We start from the raw sequence: 21,609 nt of genomic DNA, 5'->3' as shown, positions 1-21,609 counted from the left end.
CTCCATTCGTGTGTTGCATGGACCCTTATTCGAATCAAAGGCATGTCTTGCTTGTAGTGCATGTATTGGGGCTGCTCAAGGCACTGGGGGTGCAGAATGATGTACTGGTGGTAGAGGAGACTGCTCGATACCGGGACGTTTTGACAGCCAAATTTGTATAGACCCAAACCGATTATCAGCGTTGATTTTTCACTCGAAATATGTTTGTGGAAGGAAACTGGCATGTTGAAGTTTGCTCTGGGGCCAGAGTCAATCGAACTGAGCCACTCCGTTGTGTTGACCCATTGCCTCCAAGTTGCCCAATTTTTCGCTTCAAAAAAGTTCAAATCAGAGGTGGCTCCAAACCGGACACGTTTTAGAGTGCACGTCAAATTCACTCTGGGTCTGAAATTAGGTAATTGCTATCGCTCCACGACGGCCAGTACAGAGTAACAATAAGCCTTGTGTGTGCTTCCATTAGTTTTGATTGGTATGCGGTGCTTTATTGGCGAGAGGCGAGCCGCTGTTTACCTGCGACAAGAAGTTGATTTTTCGAAAGTCGTAAAACTCAAGTCGCAGTGCGAAGCAACACGTCAAAAACTCGCCTGCTTGATATGGCGCTTCTGGTCATCGCAGAGCCATGAAATTTTGGCTCGGAGTATAACACATAGTAGTCTCACTGTGACATATGTTTTCTAATCAAAATACCAAGAGAGAAAGTGAATATTGAGTCCGTTCCGGTTTGCAACCGGTGTCCTATTTGAAACCGTCCCCTCTACATGCGCACACAGAGGAAATGGAAGGGTTTTGACTGCATACAGAAGCAGCTTCTCAGGCACTCTCCCTCTCTCAGTCCTTGACCAAGCAAACTCTTGCATGCACAACATGCCACAATTGCATGTACATGACGCACGCGATGCCATACTTACGCTTACACTGCATGTGACTCACATCAGACATCAGGTCATGTAAGTCAATAACACGACGTGCGTAAATGATAAGAGAGTCGAACTTTTCTAACACTACATGTACTAGTTCTGCTACTTGCTACTGCCTTCACGCGGTATTCAATCTGAAGAAGATCAATAAGGTTGATGATGCTAACATCCGTCAATATAAAATCTCACTCCTGTTGTGCGGTTAACTACCCACCGCTGCACACACAAACACACCACAGTCCACTGCCGGGGGTCACAAGAGCAGCACGCTACTCTACAAAATAATGCATTAGGTGTAATACCCACAGATTGCATCTTATACTTATAGCAATGATATCGGACAAGATCTGGATGAAACAGATGAAGACTAGCGACAGCTACATCCAGACAACTGGCGAAGCCAAGTGCATTGTCGACCCTCAATGCATACCTGGTCTACATACACGGACTACATCCGAATACACACTCAACACACGCACGTACACAGAAAACACACACACACACAAGTAGGCAAGAAAAGCAGGAGTATAGAAGAGTACAGAGTGAAATCCCTAGAATCGACATTGCTGGCTAGCAATTGAAGCTTGCCAGGTAAAATGAACTCCTTCAATCTTTATCAAAGAAAAACAGACTGGACAAGATGTGTAAAGTACCTCTCTACGACAGTAGTCGTCGCAGAACAAGCAAGAAGGAAAAGAGAGCTGTGACCATACCCTGACGAACACATCGACAGATACAATTGTTAAAGGTTAGGATAGTGATTGAAGAAAAGAGAGCAAACAAAACTTCTCATGGCAGGTAAACGATATCTGCTATCTAGTCCATAAATACTGATCGGCGTGGTACAGCTGCCCTCAACATGCTCACGTGCAGTACACACACATAAAAGAGAAGAAAGCTTGTGCGGAGCCAGTTGGCACTCAAAACACAACAATAGTAACTTTCCAGCGCATAGCGTCAAAACACAGATCTCACGCTGCAAGCACAACACATGTGCTAACCGATGTCGTACAGCGAGAGTGTGTGCACATGTGTGCAGTGCACACAGCGTGGAAAGAAAAGAGGAACGGTTAAAAGAAAAAGGATGAAACAATAATTCAACAAACAGCGACTTTGAGAGACTTAAATTCCAGGTTAACAGCAACTAGCTCTACAAAACAAAGTGCTGTGATGGGTCATACCGGGTTTTGACCCTGCATGGGAGAGCTGTAGCTGGGATAAAGGCCTGTAACAAAGGCGCAACTGAAATAAAAAAGGCCTTGGTGCAGTTAGAGCTACAGGCAAGTCAGGTGTGTCATACCACTGGGCTGGGACATGGCATTGTGCTGCTGCAGGAATATGTATAGTTCTGCTAGGCATGTGCACAGTGGCATATATAGCACACGGTATGACAGATAGCATGCCAGTTCAATGGCTTGCAGCACATGCTGTAGACTGTACGTACCTCTGTGCCTCTGTACCCAGCACAGCCCACCAGCAGCACTGTGAACATGGTCATAACAATCAACAGAGAGATACACAGCACTGGCAGCACAGGATGACTGCTACCGCCTGTGTTGCGGAGAGTTATCCGAACACGACATACCTTGGTACAACGACACATGGCTGTGACTACTTGATGGTTGTTAGATATTCTGTGTGTCCAACAGGCAGCAGTCAACATGATTGCTGCGGCTCAGAGCGCAACACAGCCACCATGAATGGTGGAAGGCTCAAACTTGACTCCAGCGACTGGGTTTCCGTGAGCAGGACTGCAGTTACGCTTGTAGCTGACACATAGAGATGTCTGCATGCAAGGCATAGAACAGCAGCAGCCATGGTGACTATGGTAGCAAGGATGGGCAAAGCATACCGTGGGTAAAGTCCAGACAAGACGCCGCAGTAGTAGTCTGGACTTAGTGTGCACGTCTCCGTTGGTGCAAGCTGCCGCTCATGCCATGCCGTCGGCCAAGTCGACCACCGCGTGATGCCACTCCGACTTTGGTGATTTTCTATAGTGAACACACGTCGAGACCAGCACACAAAATAGGCAATGAGAACAACTGGTTGGTAAAGAATCATTGGTGGTCACACAACACTCATACGCATACTCCTGCCCATCGCTGAGGCGATGATAGCGAACAAGCCATGCCAAATATAGCAAATTGTGCTGGGATTACACCACTCAACAGCTTGCAAGGCTGATGAACACACACACACGCGCACATGCGCACGCGCGCGCGCACACACACACACACACACACACACACACACACACACACACACACACACACACATGAACCGGATATGCTTTTGCGAGAGGCGGCATGCAGGAGCAGGGAGCACAGCAGCAGGGAGGATGAAGTCGGAATAACCTGAAGCAAGAGTACATAAAACCAGAGTGTGCAGCTCGGATGGGTTGCTGTCACGGCGGAATTCCGTGATGACATCATTTTAGTGATGTAGTGCGTACAAGCAGGATTCAAGCAAGTCTCTTTCCGCACAACTGCAGCTCAGTTCTGCGCACTACGCCATTTCCCGCCTCAGAACTGCGCCAAATATGATGTAATCACGGAATTTCGCCGTGACAGACACCCATAGCAGAAAAGGCCCCAAGCTGCACACTCTGGTTTTCATGTACTCTTGCCTGAAGTAAGTCTAGGAAGACAGAGAATGTGTCTGCTATAGAAAGAAGTATGGCGTGACTTCAGAAAGGCCAGATCATTAACGCAAGCTTCTAGCGATGATTGAGAGACTGAGAGCACATTTCTTGGTCAGACGAAGAGATTTGGGTGAATCCCGCCATATGCTCAACCGAACGACATAAACTACCAACTGAAAAAATAAATCTGTACAGTATAGCATATTGGTGCTGAAGTCATTCTTTTCCTGTTCTCTAGCTATGTGCAACTTTTGGGCTTCAGATACCAGAAGTGATCAGTTCAGGACTGACTTGCACCAGATACGAGTATTCTTTGTCTCTCTTGTAGTAGTAGCCTGGCTGCAACCTGTAGGCACCGTTGCTGTGTTCTGTGCAGTGGGGGAGTTTATGTGTGCAGCGGGGAGCGTATGTGTCCAGTGTGGGATGTATGTGTGCAGTGGGGGTGTGTATGTGTGCAGTGGGGGTGTGTATGTGTGCAGTGGGGGTGTGTATGTGTGCAGTGGGGGTGTGTATGTGTGCAGTGGGGGTGTGTATGTGTGCAGTGGGGGTGTGTATGTGTGCAGTGGGGGTGTGTATGTGTGCAGTGGGGGAGTGTATGTGTGCAGTGGGGGTGTGTATGTGTCCAGTGTGGGGTGTATGTGTGCAGTGGGTGTGTGTATGTGTGCAGTGGGGGTGTGTATGTGTCCAGTGTGGGGTGTATGTGTGCAGTGGGGTGTGTATGTGTGAAGTGGGGGAGTGTATGTGTGCAGTGGGGGAGTGTATGTATGAAGTAATGGAGTGTATGTGTGAAGTGATGGAGTGTATGCGTGAAGTGGGGGAGTGTGCGTGTGCAGTGGGGGAGTGTATGTGTTCAGTGGGGGAGTGTATGCGTGAAGTGATGGAGTGCATGCGTGCAGTAGGGAAGTGTATGTGTGCCGTGAAAATTAATTTTCTCGGCGTTTAATTGAACAGAAAGCAACGAAACTGTTGTTCTTTCGAGAAAGAGATTATAGTGAAAATATCAAGTGATTACCTTGGAATATTTCCTTTCATATGCACGCTGGAAAGGATTGCCTAGTGGCTTCCTGACATTGACTGACAACAGCTTCTTCTTGACTTTCTTTACCTGTGCATGATGGACATTAACACAATACATCAGAGCTATACATTGTATGCTGGTAGGATTATTGCTACAAATAACACACTATAATAACACACTGATCAAACAAGTCCTGAAAGACCCGCCAGTCCTCTTCAAGTGAACATGCCAGTTGTCCTCATACTCGAAGTAGGTGACAATGAGAATGTGGTGTAATCCAGGAATTGTACAGGAGCACCTACTCAAGTCTCAAGTGAGCCTAGGCATTCTCCTACTCTGCGAACAACTCCGTTCATACAACTCTGATTGAAAGTAGTAAAGCAACAGAGTGAGCTGGTGGACTGTTCTTGATCAAATCACATCATGACACATTGTAACACGGCAAGGGAAATGAGAGTACTGTAACAGTACATGTACTGCACCAGTACATCAACAGATCTGGGATAAGCAGTAGCACTGGCAGTAATGCTTGATAGAGGGGCACAGAATTGAAGCGAAAGAGAGAGAGAGAGAGAGAGAGAGAGAGAGAGAGAGAGAGAGAGAGAGAGAGAGAGAGAGAGAGAGAGAGAGAGAGAGAGAGAGAGAGAGAGAGAGAGAGAGGGGGGCAGAAATGGCCACAACAAAACAAAAACAAAAGATAGAAAATGGTGAGGCCACTAACCTTGGGCTTATCATATTCCTCATTCCAAGTATCGTCCTCTTCGTCGGCACTGTCTCGATGCTTGGTTTTCTGCGGGAAGGCTACACTCTTGACATCCTTGTCCCATGTATCCACTACCAACAGTAATTGGACAATCGTTCAGAAGAGTTTCTTTGCATTAGCTTGGGCAAGGTATGAGCAAGGTGTAAAGACGGACTATAACAGTTAGGTAGTAACCTTCAGTGATATCACTAATTGAAGTAAGACAGTTGATTGCTCACAATGGTTTCACCTAGTGCTGGGAGAAAGGCATAAGGAAAGAATTGGCTGCCACCAGGACTCGAAATCAGAGACCTCCTACCTCCGCAATGCTCTACTACTAAGAGTCTATCTGTGTCCATCACTAGCACACATTTCCCTACAGCAGGGGGGGGGGGGGGTATGGAATTTTCCCCTTTCTAGACGCTGATGCTGCATGCTGGAAGTACTGTAATTTCCCAAATTTTCGGTGTACTTCTATTTTTGGTACTTTCGGTGTATCTGTTTCATACCTAAAATTCCAATACACCGAACAAACACTAACACACATAATGCAATAGGGAACTGCTTCTCTGCACCGAAAATTTCTGTTCACCTAACCTGGCCTTTTGCCCTCATACCGAAAATATTGAGCACCGAAAATTTCTGAAACTAGAGTAATATCAATGGGGCGTAAAGCAGTTTACCACATGAAAGTATTACGCAATCATAACAGTTACACTTTTTGTTGATGAGGAACCAACCCTAGCTTCCAAATACACTAACGCGATGAGTAGGCAACAATTCGTACAAATATGAGAAACACTTGCTAGTACAGTCGAATGTCACTTATCCGGTCGCCAGTTATCCGAGCACGTTCGTTATCTGACAAGCCCGGGAGTAAAACAACAGTAAAATTCTAAAAAAAATTGTTTTGTATATTATACGTTTTCCCCAATGACACCAATTTTATGACGCTCCATGTTACTCTATGTTACTGAAGTACTAACTTTGATCATTGGTTTGTAGAGCCCCATTCTCTAGGAGATATCTACATCTGCTCTGTTTCAATGTCCAGCATAAGCGAACGTGTGGATCAAGCATAACTGCTTGGTTGAAGCTGCCGCGGAAATGCGTATAATAATAATAATGTTTACGACAAAAGAGAAAGACCAAGGAACTACAAGTTACGCTACACTGTCGCATGAGCTGATTGTTTAGTAACTGGTGGTGTTAGTGGACAGTGTAGCGTAACTTGTAGTTCTGTAGTCTTTCTCTTTTGTCGTAAAAATAATAATATTATACGGTGTATAAATATGCATTTACTTGAAGTAGATGTGGTCAAGTATGCTAACATGTATGTGTACATGGAGCAATTCATGAATATGCATGAATATATTTGGGTATTGTGTACATAAATCAGTGAAATCCAGCCATATATGCACATAAAAAAATGATATCAGTTATCCAACATGCCTGATTCCCGAAGTGGTCGGATAAGTGACATTCGACTGTACATTGTATAAGGTATTTTGTCCTCTTTTCATTCCCTCAAACAAATGAATATGTCATGCATTGGGGCTCCCCGCATACTATTATAACAGTTCAGGTATGTGTGTGACAGTGAGGGATGTGCTCCACCAGCCTGTATAATTTCATAGGAAATGTGAGTTCCAAGTCAGAACAAAATGTTAAACGGTCTCTGTTTGGATAGCGAACACAGCATACTGTAATGTCGCGTATAAAAGCAGGTGCTTACGGCCGTATAAGCCGGGGTTCAAGCCATGCTTCTATTCAAGTTATGGTTCTATTCAAAACACGCTTCTATGTCAACATCATCAGTCTACACAGTGCAGTGCATACTGCCACGCATGTACTTGCACATGTACTTGCACATGTACTTTGCAGAGAGCGGCTTCTAATCTAATCATGCTTTTATACGCGACACTACAGTAGCTTAGCGGTAGAGTACTGTTGACGTATAGCGAAGTTTGAGGCCTGATGTCGTTGTGGTGACAATCATATTTTCACACACTTTCCCCTTTCTATTAGTACTCGCAGACTGCATTGCAGTCATCTACACATTAGAGTACCTCAACTCACACAATCAAAATACCGTCTCTTTCCCTGCTGCATACGTCACTTAGATGTTCACCAAATCTTCGGCCATTGAACATAATCAAGGTGAAAACTGTAAACTGTTTTTTACTCTGATGACGGGCCAAGCCAGAAAATTTGGTGAACATTCTAGTGATGTATGCAGCAAAGAGACCGTATTTTGAGTTGAGGGACAGTATTACTTTCCCTTTTCATTCCCTAAAGTGGATGAAAATAAGACGTAGACAGACATGCAGTGTACTCTTACCTTTACTAGAAGTCAACTCCTTCACTACAGCGCTGTCAATGCAACCATCCCATGAACTGATCTTCGGCTTCTTCGCGGGTGAATTAGCGTCGTCCTCGGCGGTAGTTGTGTCATGACCCTTCCGCTTCCTACCTTCACGGATGTCAATCATATCCCTGAAGTTCACCACCTGTACACCTACAAGCATGATGCACATGTACACATGCACGCATGCAGCCACATCAAAATTTGCATATATACAAGATAGGCCACATCATGTGATGGGTCCAAAGGTATTTTAAAAGCAGTAAGCAAAACGTGCCGCTCATGCGCGATATGCTTGAAATGCGCCGCAATCAAACACTGATTATATGTCAAGCCAACATAAAAGAGAGGATCATTAGCAAGCATTTGTGATACAAAGAGTTGCATGCTCTGGGACGTTACAAACTATACACGTACAAATGCATACACTTTAACACTGTACATACATCTAGGCTTGAAATGAATTCACCATTAGGCTTTTCAGTGAGCTTTTTGAGTGAGCCTGGCCAGTAGTTGACGGGGAAGAACTATTGAGGAACACACACGCTTCTTTTCCCGTCAACACCCATCCTAGGGGGCGTTCGTTTTTGATCTACAGGTTTGGGTAGAAACTACTTCTTTCGGTAGAGGTGTTCGTTTTTGGAAAAATTCTTCTCAAAAGGGTAGATTCTACTTTCCTCTTCCGGCTCTCCCAGGAAAAAGTTGGTAGAATCCGGTAGAAGTTGGTAGAGCTACGGGATTTCCAGCAAGATCAAGGATTTGTACACAACTCCATCCAAAAAAGGAACATTTCACGTACACATCGTGTAAACTACTAAATCCGGTAGAACAGCGTTCGTAAATTTGCCTCTACCATCTACCTCTATCGGTAGAGTGACTCTATTCTACTCTACCAGGTAGCTAAAAACGAACGCAGCCCTATTCGGTACACAAAATGCTTGCACTGTACAAGCTCATGCTTCGTAAATATCAGTTCCGGTCTAAGTAGAGAATTGCACCATAAAAAATGCCCTTCCCCACTCCCTTAAATGCAAGTATTCAATCTAGTTGTACTGTACAAGCTCACAGCCATCCTATTTGAGCCTCCAGATCCGAAAAGGGGGTTTATATAGGTCCGCGCAGTACTGAGAAGAATGCATTTGAAAGGTGAATTTTCCATATAAAGCAATGTATTAAATGAACTTCTTAAAACGCCCGTAACTCTGTGATAGATGAAGACCAAGAAGCATAATTCAAAATACCACTGTTTGCTATGTGATGCGCAACATGTGACACCTGCGACAAGCTGCAACCACGAGACACGATTCACAATCTTTTCTATTGGTTTCTGCATCATCATCATCTGCTGTGCATAGTACATGCAGGTGCACCCAGCCTAGTAAACTGTGTTCCATTGATGTAAAAGCCGCAGTGTGTCACATGTCGCAAAGAGTCGACTATTGGTCAACCGCTGCGACAATGGCCTTGTGACCGCTTGCAACGGTACGCAACAGGCAATTCTGTGTCACAAGTGTCGCATCGCAGAAAGTGATATTGTGAATCATGCTTTACGTAAAAGCTAGTCTCACCATTCTTAGATGGCCGTGATTTCGTATGCTTATCCGTGTCACGGCTGACAATACCATTCTTCTTGGCCAAGCCATTTTGAAATGAAGACCGCTGCTGCTGCTGCTGTCGTTCTTTGTTAGCCTTGTTTGGCTGTGGACTGATGATTGGGCTAGAGGAGGGTGCCTACACAAGAAAACAGATCATCCAATAGTAGTGATGAATGATCACAGCTAGCAAAAACAACAACAACAGTAACAGCAACAGCAACAACAACAACAGCAACAGTAACAGCAACAGCAACAGTAACAGCAACAGCAACAGCAGCAGCAGCAACAGCAACAGCAGCAGCAACAACGACAATGACGACAACAACGGCAGCAGCAGCAGCAGAGCCACTGCGCTAGTACACAAGCAGAGAGAAAAATAGGTAATTCACCCACCCCACTCCCATAACATGATACCTCATTTACTTGGTCAGAGTTGCAATTTTCATGATGATTTTATAGGTCAACATTGCCTCAGTAACCCATGCCTGGAAGTTTCCATTTTCCTACAAACTGTAGTACAATGTAGGACAATTAGCTTCCAAGATGTGCTGCAGCATATACACTCAGCGTATACAACTGAAACCAGCGAGGGTTTGACTTGAGAAAATATCATGCATGCTTATAAAAGAACACCTGTCCAAATAGTGCCCAGTGCACTGGTTGCACTTCTCCATACACATGGTTGCCTAGCAACTGAAACAAAACGGAACAACCCAGTCGTAAGCAGTTTCGATTCCCCGCATGTACACGATCACATAAATAGGTCTGCCCCCCCCCCCCCCCCCCCACACACACACACACAAACCACCATCGTACCTGCTGCTCGTGTCGCTTCGGGGATTTGGGCGACAGGATCTGTCGGGAAGTATCAAAGTTCTTCCTTAGGACAGGAGAGCCAAGCTCTGAGGAGGCAAAACCTGCAAATCGTGTCAGCAACACAAGAGCAGGAAACACCATGCACAAAACCAGCTGATGAGGACACAGAGAGCAACTGCTACACCAACGGCCAGGCTTGGTAAGAAGAACAGTTTCACAGAAAGTACACATCTAGCAGACGGTTTGGAACAGCAAATAGTATTGGTGTGTACCGAAAAATCAGGCTTGTATTCAAAACAGGTTTCTATATAAGACAGGCTTTTATACAAGACCCTGCGGTAGTTACCGGGGTGAAGACTGCTGACCTTTTCCCTCGCTAACGGTTACCTTTACATGTACCTCACTGATTTTTATGATGTCATGCATTCTAATTGATGTTTTCTGCAGTAATTTGTTCTCTAGCATGCACAGACCCCAGAAATGGTATTCCTAAGGGAGATACTTACACAGTTTGTTGTACCTATGGGGCCTCGAAGTGCAAAAAATTGCGTTTCCGTACTTTCAAGTGGCCATACGTGCAACAAAATTCATAAGTATCCCCCCCCCCCCCCCCCCATATGAATAATCATCATTCCTGGGGTCTATGCATGTAAGAGAATACCTTAGAACAGAAAAAACAGCACTTCTTCTGTGAAAGTTAGTTCATGGCCAAAGCGATTCTATGTACTGTAAAAGAGGTACAATGGATGTGCGTAGCAATCCAATGTCAAAAGTAGCAGGCAAACCTACCATTCTCCACTTGGTTCTGTTTCTTGCTTTCGACTGCAGAAAGGTTGATCTTCTTGTCACCGCTGGCGCTACCAGGACGACTATGCCCGTTCAACAGCGGCGATGCATCCCCATTTACTAATGCCTGACGACCGGGACTGACCGGATGGTGTCGGCCATTCACTAACGATGACGATGCCGCCGCCGCAGCTGCAGACGGCGATGTCAATGCCGGAGTTCCATTTGAAGCATGCGAAGATGATGACTGTAACAAGTATGCAGTGGGCACAAAAGCAGCAACAAAAAGTAAGACACTATTCACCATTCGCCCATTTGGACAGAAGAATACTCCTTGTATTTGACCATTCAGTAAGAGGCAATTTACACAATGGTATGATTCATCCTGTGCGCATCATGTAAATCGCCGCTAAGCATATACTGTTGAGTCAGTAAGTACTCGGCACTGGGCAGTACTAGCCCTACACATACTGGACTGCACACTGGTGGTGCAGGGTACTAACCCTACACATTCTGGACTGCACACTGGTGGTGCAGGGTGCTAACCCTACTATACTGGACTGCACACTGGTGGTGCAGGGTACTAACCCTACACATTCTGGACTGTACACTGGTGGTGCAGGGTACTAACCTACTTAACATAATGACAGATACCAACAGGCATGACTATACAGTCTATACAGTCTAGTACAATAGCTCTACTACACTGATACCACAGTTGCACTCAGTGAAATCCAACCCAAGATGCAAAGCTGACGCCCTGGACCACTTCCGATTACATCACTGTATCTGTACATGTGTACGTCCAGCCGAATCCGTGCCACTTCCAGGGCGTCAAGGGCCATGCAAGTTGAGGGTGCCACATATACACTCTTGGTCGGATTTCACCGAGCGCAACTGTAGTAGGTGATTACAATCAACATGACATACCGACATCAGCAGCCATTGACAACGATAGGCTGGTCCATGGCAAGAACCAGTGCTGGGTGTGCCGGGACACGCACAGCCGGTGAATTTGAGTTCATTTTCATACAATTCATGATCACTCACTTTTGACTTTGATGCTGGTGCAACGCTTGCCGCTGGAGAGCGTACTGCTGGGGAAGCGGACTGTGATGGTGAAGCGATGCCGTTACTGCTGCTGCTGGCACTTGTCTTGCTTCGCGCTTCAGGCTGGAACAGCGAACTGGATGCGCCTTTCGCCCGACGTACATAGAAGAGTAGATAGGCCTGCTGTGTCAACATGGTATCTGCACCAACTTGCCGTACCTGCATGTGTGTGAATGTGTGTGGATGTGTGCAAACAAGACAATGTGTACAGTGTGCACAGGAAATAGCTCAGAACAGCTCGCGCGTTACGCAATCACACATACTAGCCAAGAATATTCCTGCACAACTCGATGTAAGGGGCAGCCTCCTTCCCAAATGTCGAAATACCGGCTGTGTTCAGGGTTACGCAAGCCAGGCATTTATGCAAGAAGCTAAAGAATGGTAAAACAACAGAGGCCAAAATGCTTTCTTCCATTGCTCTAGGTTCCATGTCTAGAAACACTGAACAGACAGTATCAGCTCCAGCCATTCGCTTGTTACAATAACTGAGGTAATGAGCGTGCGGGAATATCCCATCTTGGGTGCAACACAGCAAAACGATTTGCACTGTAATATTGAAATAGCAATAGATAGGATGAATTCCACCGTCATCACTACACATCAATGAAGTCAAGAAGGTTTTCCAAAATCGATGATTCGTAGTAATGACGGCGGAGTTCATCCTATTTATTGCTATTTTAAAATTATTGTCTCCACATCGTCTATTTAACTGTAATATTGGCAGCAGTTTGTGGGAATAGTAGCTGGTAGCTAGTATGGGGCATAGATGGTAGCCAGTGGACAGTGCTAGTGACAGTGACATCTGCACGAAAGAGTGAGACGGTACAAGGCAGCAGTGCCAGTACATGCACAAAGCAGGTTGACAGGATCTCAGGAATCGAGCGCTCAGTTTACGGATGTGCTGCAATACAGGGCGCTGTGGAAGGTGAATATGCTGCATGTGTGCATGGACACACGCATCTGTGGGGCACGGTTACTGGTGGATCTACTGATACACTAATACCATGACACACATGATCACCATAACAATACTGATATCACCAATAGTAAACAAGCTCCCAAGAGGGTGCAACTCTGCATACAGGGTATCCAACGGCGAAAACTCACACCACGTGTTCAGAGTACGTTTTGTACTGTGTACGGCGGCCAGCGTACTAGCAGTCTGAATACCTGCCATGATCATGCTGATGGCTTGTGTAACCGGAGTAGGGTACTGTCAGGGAGTGCTATTTTACTGCAATGTACTCCACCACTAGCTAAAACAGGCTGGGTACGTAGAAAGTAACGTTACACCACGTGATGTGAGTTTTTACCGTCGGGTATCCAGAGCTGCACATTCTTGGGAGCTTATTTACTCTTGACATGTACAGCCAGGTAATAGCATCGATCATCCAAACTTACACTGGCGTCGTCCAGGCAGTAGCATGCGTTGGTCGATGTACGTGTGAAGCAGTAGTAATGGCCAGAATGTACTGAATGCCCCGCGTGTACCAGCACAGCATACAGATCATACATCATTGCATCACCCTGAGCAAACATACAGATCATACATCATTGCATCAACTTACATAAACATACAGAACATACATCACTGCATCACCCTATACAAATAAACAGATCATACATCCCTGCATCACCCTAAAAACATACAGGTCATATATCACAGCATCACACTTCACAAACCACAACGTTAGCAATACCATTAGCAATAGCAGCAGTAGCAGCAGCAGTGCAGACACCACCTTTAACTACTTCCAGGATTTGGTTCCCTGTATCTTGCTCCAGGCGCATCCCGCCACTCAGGAATCTGTAACCCCGGCATCTTGGGATTTGTAGACGACGGTGTTGTGCAAAGAGTGAGTGTGCATGCTGGAATGTGAGAGTTTGAGGGATTCGTACATCCAAATCCCACTCTGACAGTAGTATGCTAGAAGTCTGTACACAACTCCTACGTATGTAGACGTACGTGTCTGTGTTTAAAAAGCACAACGCGTAGTACATTGTACATTGTACCGAGAGCACAAGTCCATACCGATTTCTCACTCATGTACGGGCGTAGGTTCAGTGTGGGACTGTAGGAAATCTTCTTGTTGATTTTCCCACCAGACTTGTGAAAAAAGTCAAACCTAGAACCAACCAGGAAATGGCAAGGAGAAAATAATATACAGAACACAGGCAGAGAGCCGTAAGCCATTTCACAAGCAGACACACTGAAAATCAACAATTGGGTCCTGGGTTTCGAAATTCGAGCCGCATGGAAAACTCTGCACAAGAGAATATACTTGCAAAAATCCCCCCCCCCCCCCACATCCACATAAAAAGCAACAGAAGCACATGTCTGCACACAGTACCGTCATGCCTCTTCAATCTAGCACTTTATAAACAGCACCCTCTATAAACCAGCAGAATTTTTCAGCAGCCAAAATGTCCTCTTCACGCCTGCTGCACCCGTAAATCAGATGTGTTAATCCAGTACCCTCTCTAATCCAGCAGAGTAACAGAGTTTCCATAGCACAAATAGCATCATCAGATTTAAAAGAGACCACTGTTTATGTACCTTTTCAGCTGTATCGTGAGAACATTGGGTGCACGGTGAATGCTCAGCATCTTCTTCGCATTGACTTTCGACTTGCATTTCGGACACATGTACTTGTTGGCACCATCCAGTATATCTGGCTTGATGAACTGCTCAAACGCTCCTGTCACTGAATTCGCATTCTACATCATGCACACACGCATGCACCCACACAGAACAGTATCACTACGAAACTAAGTCCTCCAGCAAAGGACATTGTTCTACACAGCTCCATGTTCTTCATATTTTTAAACAACAATTAAAGACTACCATGGATGGGGTTTGCATCATAATCCGCTGAATATGGCATACACATCATCGCAATAAGGGCTAGCCAGGAAATTCCAACGCCGACGCCGGGATACAAAAATACAGGAGACAGTAGCCAATGTTGCTGCAACATACTTCCCCGATTATAAGTCGCACTTGATTATAAGTCGCAACCCATTTTCAGGTCTGAGCCTAATTGTTTCGATACATTCACTCCTAAGTAGGCACACTCTATGGTAAGTCGCACCCCCTTCCTTTGCCCTTGAAGTTTAGTGTAAAAAGATGCGACTTATATTCAGGGAAATACGGTAACTTCAAAAATGTGCGTAAGTCCGGCACATGCATACGTGTCTTCCAACGTTCAGGCACACTTTACACACACATTGAACAATGTACGCATGATGTGGTCGACCTTACAACAAGGATGTGTACCAACTACACTGTACTACCAAAGGCCCAATGCATTGGAAAGCTACTGTGCTGCACACAACTGATACAAGGGCACTGTGCAAAAGCTCATCTACAATAAAAACCCAGCGTTCATGTACCTTGATATCAAGGCTGACATCCAGGAGAGGATCGAACGTCTTCGATTCATACTTGCACTTTGAGCACAACACTGCAACCACACAACAAAACAGTAGATGTGAAATGAGATGCTGGACATTGTACATAACCTTGTATGCACATATGCACAGACATACGCACAGACACACACACACACACACACGCACACACACGTGCACGCACATACACACAGTTTAAACCACAACGAGTGGTGTTTCACGGTATGACAGTGGAGAGGCGGTTCAGTGACTCCCACACTCGTCAATAGAACTACATGCAGATTATGACGACATACAAGTTATATTGACAATAACAACGAACACAAGCTCCAGACTCCCTCCAATCAACATTTCAAATTTCCACAAGCCCTTTCATTGCCTCCTTCTCTTGGGGTGGATACAGGCAGAAAGAAGAAACTAACCAGTACAATACTCTTTAAACAACGCACAGGTGATATAAACAGCAGTAGATATGAAAACAAACACAGAATATGGAGAAAAGTGAGGATTCTCACGCAAAAAAAAACAAAAAACAAAATCCTACCGTCATGCACTAGTGATGCACGTGTGAAGAGGTGTGCTCAGCGTGATATTATTTGTGATAACAATAGACGACAAGTGAACCGAACCAACAATGTGTGGGTATCATACCTAACAGCCTGAGCAGGAATGTGTGTTCTGTTTCTGTTTGCATAGGTTAAGTTTTTCTTGTGTGAATGTAAACAGCCGCCAAAACATTCAACAACTTCGCACGACGTACACATGATAGAATTGAAAACAACCATCTGAATAAACATCGCGACTGTCACGGTGCTCAACTAAGCGCACAGCGATAGATAGAGGCGTACTTTAACTGTGTTGATGGCGTTGATGTTGCTGCCACTGCTGATCTTGTCACTCACTAATATCTGGTGCCAACTCTACCTCTCTTGAATGTACATGTAAGAGAAGGCAGCATTGAAAAGTACCTGTGGAAAGTTGATTGGAGCGAGCCTGAACCTTGTATTTCTTATTAGTCTCATTACACATAATGTCTCAGAGGATCAAGCTTGACAGGACCAATAAGGGCTGGCAATCTTCATGGTGAACAATCATGTTCTTTATGTACTTTTTACGGACATACAGAGAAATCCGACCTCGTGAATACTTCAAAATACATGTATAATGATATTAGCACTGTGGTCTTAGCACCACACAGAATACCCTTGAATGTGGTGCTACTTTAATCATGAGGTCAGATTTCTCTGGCCAGAACTGTACTAGTGGTGGCGTCAATACTGAGGGAAACAATGTCAACGCTTTCACAGGGCCAGACAACAACATCAGTCACCACTGGTCACTCACCTAAGCTACGATGGTATCCACCAAACACTTGATGCACTAGTGTGGTGGCCTTGATTGAAGAGTCGATCCTGTACACAGCAGCAGCACATTCCCAGCAGCACATTCCCAGCAGCAGCACCGACAAAAGCATTGATAAACTTGTCAAAACAAATCACTCACATAACTAAAAAATATCCTTGTTGCTGATAGTATTTTGACAGTATTTCGCTGCTCTCCAGCGCTGGAGATATGGTGTCCTGGTCATCATGTGTGACCTCAGTCTCTTCCTCTCTTGGAGACCTTTCCAGGAAGCCTAAGATTGTGAAGACTGAGAGAGTAGACCTGAACTTACGATCCAAAGAACATGAAATATGCAGAATTTTGAAAAATCCAAGCAGCTCTCAAAGGGCTAACTAACACCGAATTCGGACGTACGCGCACAGAAGTCGCTTCGCGGGTACTTTGTAGAAACTCCACAAGGGGCAGAGAGTAGAGAGGGGACGGGCCAACGGTAATTTACGATACATACACAGTAGAAGAAAACAGGAAGATAATATTAAAAATACTACACAGGTGTGGACAATATGTCTCCGGAATGGCGAGAGTCACACTAAAACACAAATGGTTTTAGATCCGGCTTTCAACCACTGCCAGCTCCCTGAGCTCGTTAGCTGGACGATGGTATGCCGACCGAGACCCACGGACACACATGACAGCGGACCGGAGCAGCGCGAAAGACAGCCTGCAGCGCACATATGCAACATGGTGTGCATAGGGCATGCTGGAATCAGCCCTGGCAAGCAAGCCACAGAGGCGCTTAAGGAACCTTTCACATTCAGGGGCGGCAACACCAGAAGTTGACAACACCAGCGGGCTGAATGTGCCACGATCCACATTGACGATTCGCTCTCCGTACTGCAGCTTCTTCTGGCGCTCGTGCTGAAGCAGTAGGGACCATTGCAGCCCGTTGTAAATATTTTACTAGTAAAATGTAGAGAACGTACTGGGCAGTCATTCACACTTGCTATGTACTGGGAATGAAGAGCAGGCAGTCAAGAAAGAAAACCAAGTAGCAGTGCTACCAATACACACGTACACATGCGCTCGCACACACCACCACCACACATACAAGCAAGCAGTTATCCAAGAGCACACACTACAAGTACAATCATTAAGATCTTACTTGGTTGACAAGCCACTCAGGCAGCACTTTTGCAACGCTTCGGTGAAGTAACGAAGAAATTCATGAGCATCTTCTTGGCGTCCGAAGCGAAAATGCTTAGCGAAAACTAAAATACAAACAGAAAATAGCCAGTAAATCATGCAGCGAAGGTTGAGAAAATCCATGAAGCGCAAATCGTCCAAGCGCAGCCTGCCCGCCCAGGGTAGCTTGGGCTCAAAGAGAGAATTAAATCGCGGAGCGTTGTGAGCTAATCTACACGATCCACGTCCTGTATGAGTGACACCAAGAATCCATAGCTTAGGGTATGAAACTGGGTGATGACGGGCCAATTCGCGGCACGCCGGGTTCAGTATGTAGCTTGCCTACATCATGTCCTGCCCTCATCCACTGACAAATCCACCATCTAGTGCACCAGCGTACCAGTTTTTGCGTAATTTGTTCAAGTCCAGACACGATCCAGTAAGTTTGGATGCATGAGCTTCAGTTACCACCGAAATCAGTTATACGCCAAGCGTAAGACGGTAAGGTGTGATATCTGATTTCCCCGCACGACGTAATGAAGGCAGTGTGGCATGCAGCAGGCCCATAGAAAAGAAATCACAGTTGAAGACATGCAATGCACGCATTGGTTATGGACTCGTAGTGACATCAAGAGTACTGCTACAAAACCAAGAGCGTGGAACTCCTATCTAAAGGCGCGATGGACTCACCCACTACAGAATTTTTATATTGTGTCAGGGCTTTTGCCAGAAGCATGATCAATTGCGTACGCTTTTTCTTCGCTTGTCATGTAGAGTTGGTGCCAGGTCATCCGGTGGGGGCCCTAGCTCAACAGACACTGGGCCATTTGTTGAACACAACACTAGCATAACAGACACACTGGACCGTGTGGTGGATGTGCCCCTAGCATAACACGACAATAGATCGTGCAGTGAATGCAACCCTGGCATAACAGACACTGAGACACTGGGCCGTGAGGTGAACGCGATCCCAGCACAATAAACCCAGGGTGGTGTGCCATGAGCACGGCTGCACTAGCACAACAGATATTGGGCTGTGTAGATAATGCAGCCCGAGCATTACAAACAGTGGAACATGCTGTGAACGCGACTTTGCTACATTGATGAGGTCGCCTACCGCTGACCAAAGGTCGATAATACTACATCACACCAACACACTGCCCTGTAAACTTAACCGGGACTCGAAACTGTGGCAGTGCTGAACAAGACATTCTCCAAGGACTACGGTGTGCAATCATCTGGATAGATTCAGCAGATGCATGCTACACAGTCAGTACATATCTGCACGTACACTTTAGCCGACTTGCGATGCTTCCTGGCTTGATGGGTGCTGGCGAGGAGAAGACTCTCTTCACGTGCTGTGTCAGAGCGCACATGGCACAGTATCCATCCGCTCGACCTGAAAGCGTATGCACACACACACACACACACACACACACACACACACACGCACACGCACACACACACACACACACACACACACACACACACACATATACAAACAAACAAACACCCACACACCCAGACAAGTGCACATGGGTCATCAAAAAGCCTAGTCAAGAAGAAGTCACCATAAAAAGGCACCTTGGCACCTTATAAACGCAAAATGAGCTGTTGGGGACATAGTCGTTACCACACTGTATCAGCAAGGCATTGTACTTGGAGCACAGCAGTGAGGTTCTGTTCTACACGATTAGAATGCACAAACAGATCGGAGTACTAACATCCTTGGGCTTCACGCATTGCAAAGATGTTCTGCTCTACGCTCACGTAAAGACGTCATGTGGAACATGTACTGGGAACTCCCTGTTCCAAAATTAATAGGGCTGTTTTCTGATGGCCCGTTGCCAAATTGGGGGGATGCACACCAAATCTGTTTGTGTGTGCCACCAAGTAGAGATCATCTCGGCGTAGAAATTGGGATCTAACATATGCAGAGCAGTAAACACAGACACCTATTTTACATGATGTAGCAGAACCTTTCTAGAAATATCTTACGTTGCAACAAATTTACACAACCGAGAGTTATGCACACTGTACTCTTGGCAGAACTTACAGACTTCAGTGTGTTCTCCACTCTCCAGGTAGGCGACGAGAGGTGGAGTGTAGGCCAAGCACTGTATGACGCTGTTTAAAAAGCATGTGTTACCCAGGTTGAATAGTCCGCAACCAACTTTGCGTGTAGTTCTCCACCGTAGAGATAGGCGATCTTGTTCAAACAGTACTCGTTTCGGCACAGGAAGGCCATCATCAGCAGTTTGTGGAACACGGGAATACTCAGCATTTCTGGCAGAATTCTCACTGGTACTCGACTCCTGTTTACTAGCTTGCCCTTCAGTGGCAGTGGTCATATTCAACGGTCGGCGCTTCTCTTTCAAACTAGCATACGAGAGATCACGTTCCTTTGCATCAACAAAAGACGTTGTCTCCACTATCAACTGGTTCGCATTGGACCCAAGAATGGAGTCCAGAGCTTTCACTGCTCGTCTCTCCGGCATTTTCACAGCTCAGGAGGACAGAGACGACAATACAAAGAGCTTTTAGCTCTAGATAAAAGTAGTCTCTGCACCAGACACACAAATACCGAAACTGCAAATGTTCATGATTGATTGTCAAAGAAAAATACAGACAAAAACTGTAGGAAAAAAAGTGAAAATGAAGTCTTTGTTTTCCACCATTTTGTGTTACCATGACTCACGATTGGTTTATGTGCTTTGCGCCAGCAGGCCAGGGAGTCGTAAAATACCTCAGCCGTTGCGTTGCTCTGTCGGTAATTTACTACTGGTACGAGTGTGTGTGTGTTGTTGTGCGTGCGTGTGTGTGGAGCGTGCGTGTACACACACTACTTGGAAGCGTGTTTATTTTTACACACTACTACTACAGACTGTACTATGTACAACTGCCACAAAATGGCCACATCGCTCCCAGAAGCGGGAGACACACACACACACCAAGAGTTGCAAGCTTACTAATCGCTGATGCTCCTGTAGCGTGGCCCAAGTGGTTGGGCACACAACAACCAACAAGTCTCGCCAGAGCAAGGAGAAGTGGTTGAAGAAATGAAGGATGATCTTTCTTCAGAGACAGAGCTTTTTATATGTGCCAAGACTAAAGAGAGTTCAGGTTTCACATAACAACGAGCAACGGTTTAGACCAATCAGGAGATAGAGAGATGGCACAGATTCGGCCAATCAGAAGACATGTATTGGAAGAAAGTAAAGAAAAAAAGGAAAGCTTCTGAAAAAGGTAGGTTCGAACTTCACATGCAAAGGATACTAGTCCTATTACTGTGCAGGTTTTAACACACCAAGCTACAGTGACACAGGCACTAGACTACAATGCAACAGGTACAAGGTTGAAGAATCTGCATGCTCTACATGGATTTAGGCTCCAGTCATTTCGATGGCGTGGGTTCGAATCCCACCGCTGCCACCAGTTGTAGCGTGGCCCAAGTGGTTGGGCACACAACAACCAACAAGTCTCACCAGAGCAAGGAGAAGTGGTTGAAGAAATGAAGGATGATCTTCCTTCAGAGACAGAGCTTTTTATATGTGCCAAGACTAAGAGAGTTCAGGTTTCACATAACAACGAGCAACGGTTTAGACCAATCAGGAGATAGAGAGATGGCACAGATTCGGCCAATCAGAAGACATGTATTGGAAGAAAGTAAAGAAAAAAAGGA

General features: G+C 45.6%; 1 protein-coding gene across 1 annotated transcript; it reads right to left on the bottom strand.

Moving 5' to 3' along the window:
* Positions 1-1,445: 1,445 nt before the first annotated feature.
* On the bottom strand, positions 1,446-20,525 carry LOC135811574 (ubiquitin carboxyl-terminal hydrolase 36-like). Its single transcript, XM_065324804.1, has 16 exons — positions 19,984-20,525; positions 19,219-19,326; positions 17,908-18,013; positions 16,746-16,813; positions 15,384-15,454; positions 14,548-14,708; positions 14,023-14,116; positions 13,392-13,517; positions 11,931-12,149; positions 10,884-11,127; positions 10,095-10,195; positions 9,252-9,414; positions 7,660-7,836; positions 5,298-5,410; positions 4,571-4,663; positions 1,446-2,908 (listed from the first exon to the last, which is right to left on the bottom strand). Exons 1-16 carry the CDS (start codon positions 20,423-20,425, stop codon positions 2,813-2,815), a joined length of 2,382 nt encoding a protein of 793 aa, XP_065180876.1. The 5' UTR covers positions 20,426-20,525; the 3' UTR covers positions 1,446-2,812.
* Between the last annotated feature and the right edge of the window lie 1,084 nt (positions 20,526-21,609).

The sequence above is a fragment of the Sycon ciliatum genome, chromosome 3 (assembly GCF_964019385.1).
Source record: "Sycon ciliatum chromosome 3, ocSycCili1.1, whole genome shotgun sequence".
NCBI lineage: Eukaryota > Metazoa > Porifera > Calcarea > Leucosolenida > Sycettidae > Sycon > Sycon ciliatum.
Note: the sequence above shows the minus strand (reverse complement) of the source record. Positions and strands in the feature narration are given on the sequence as shown.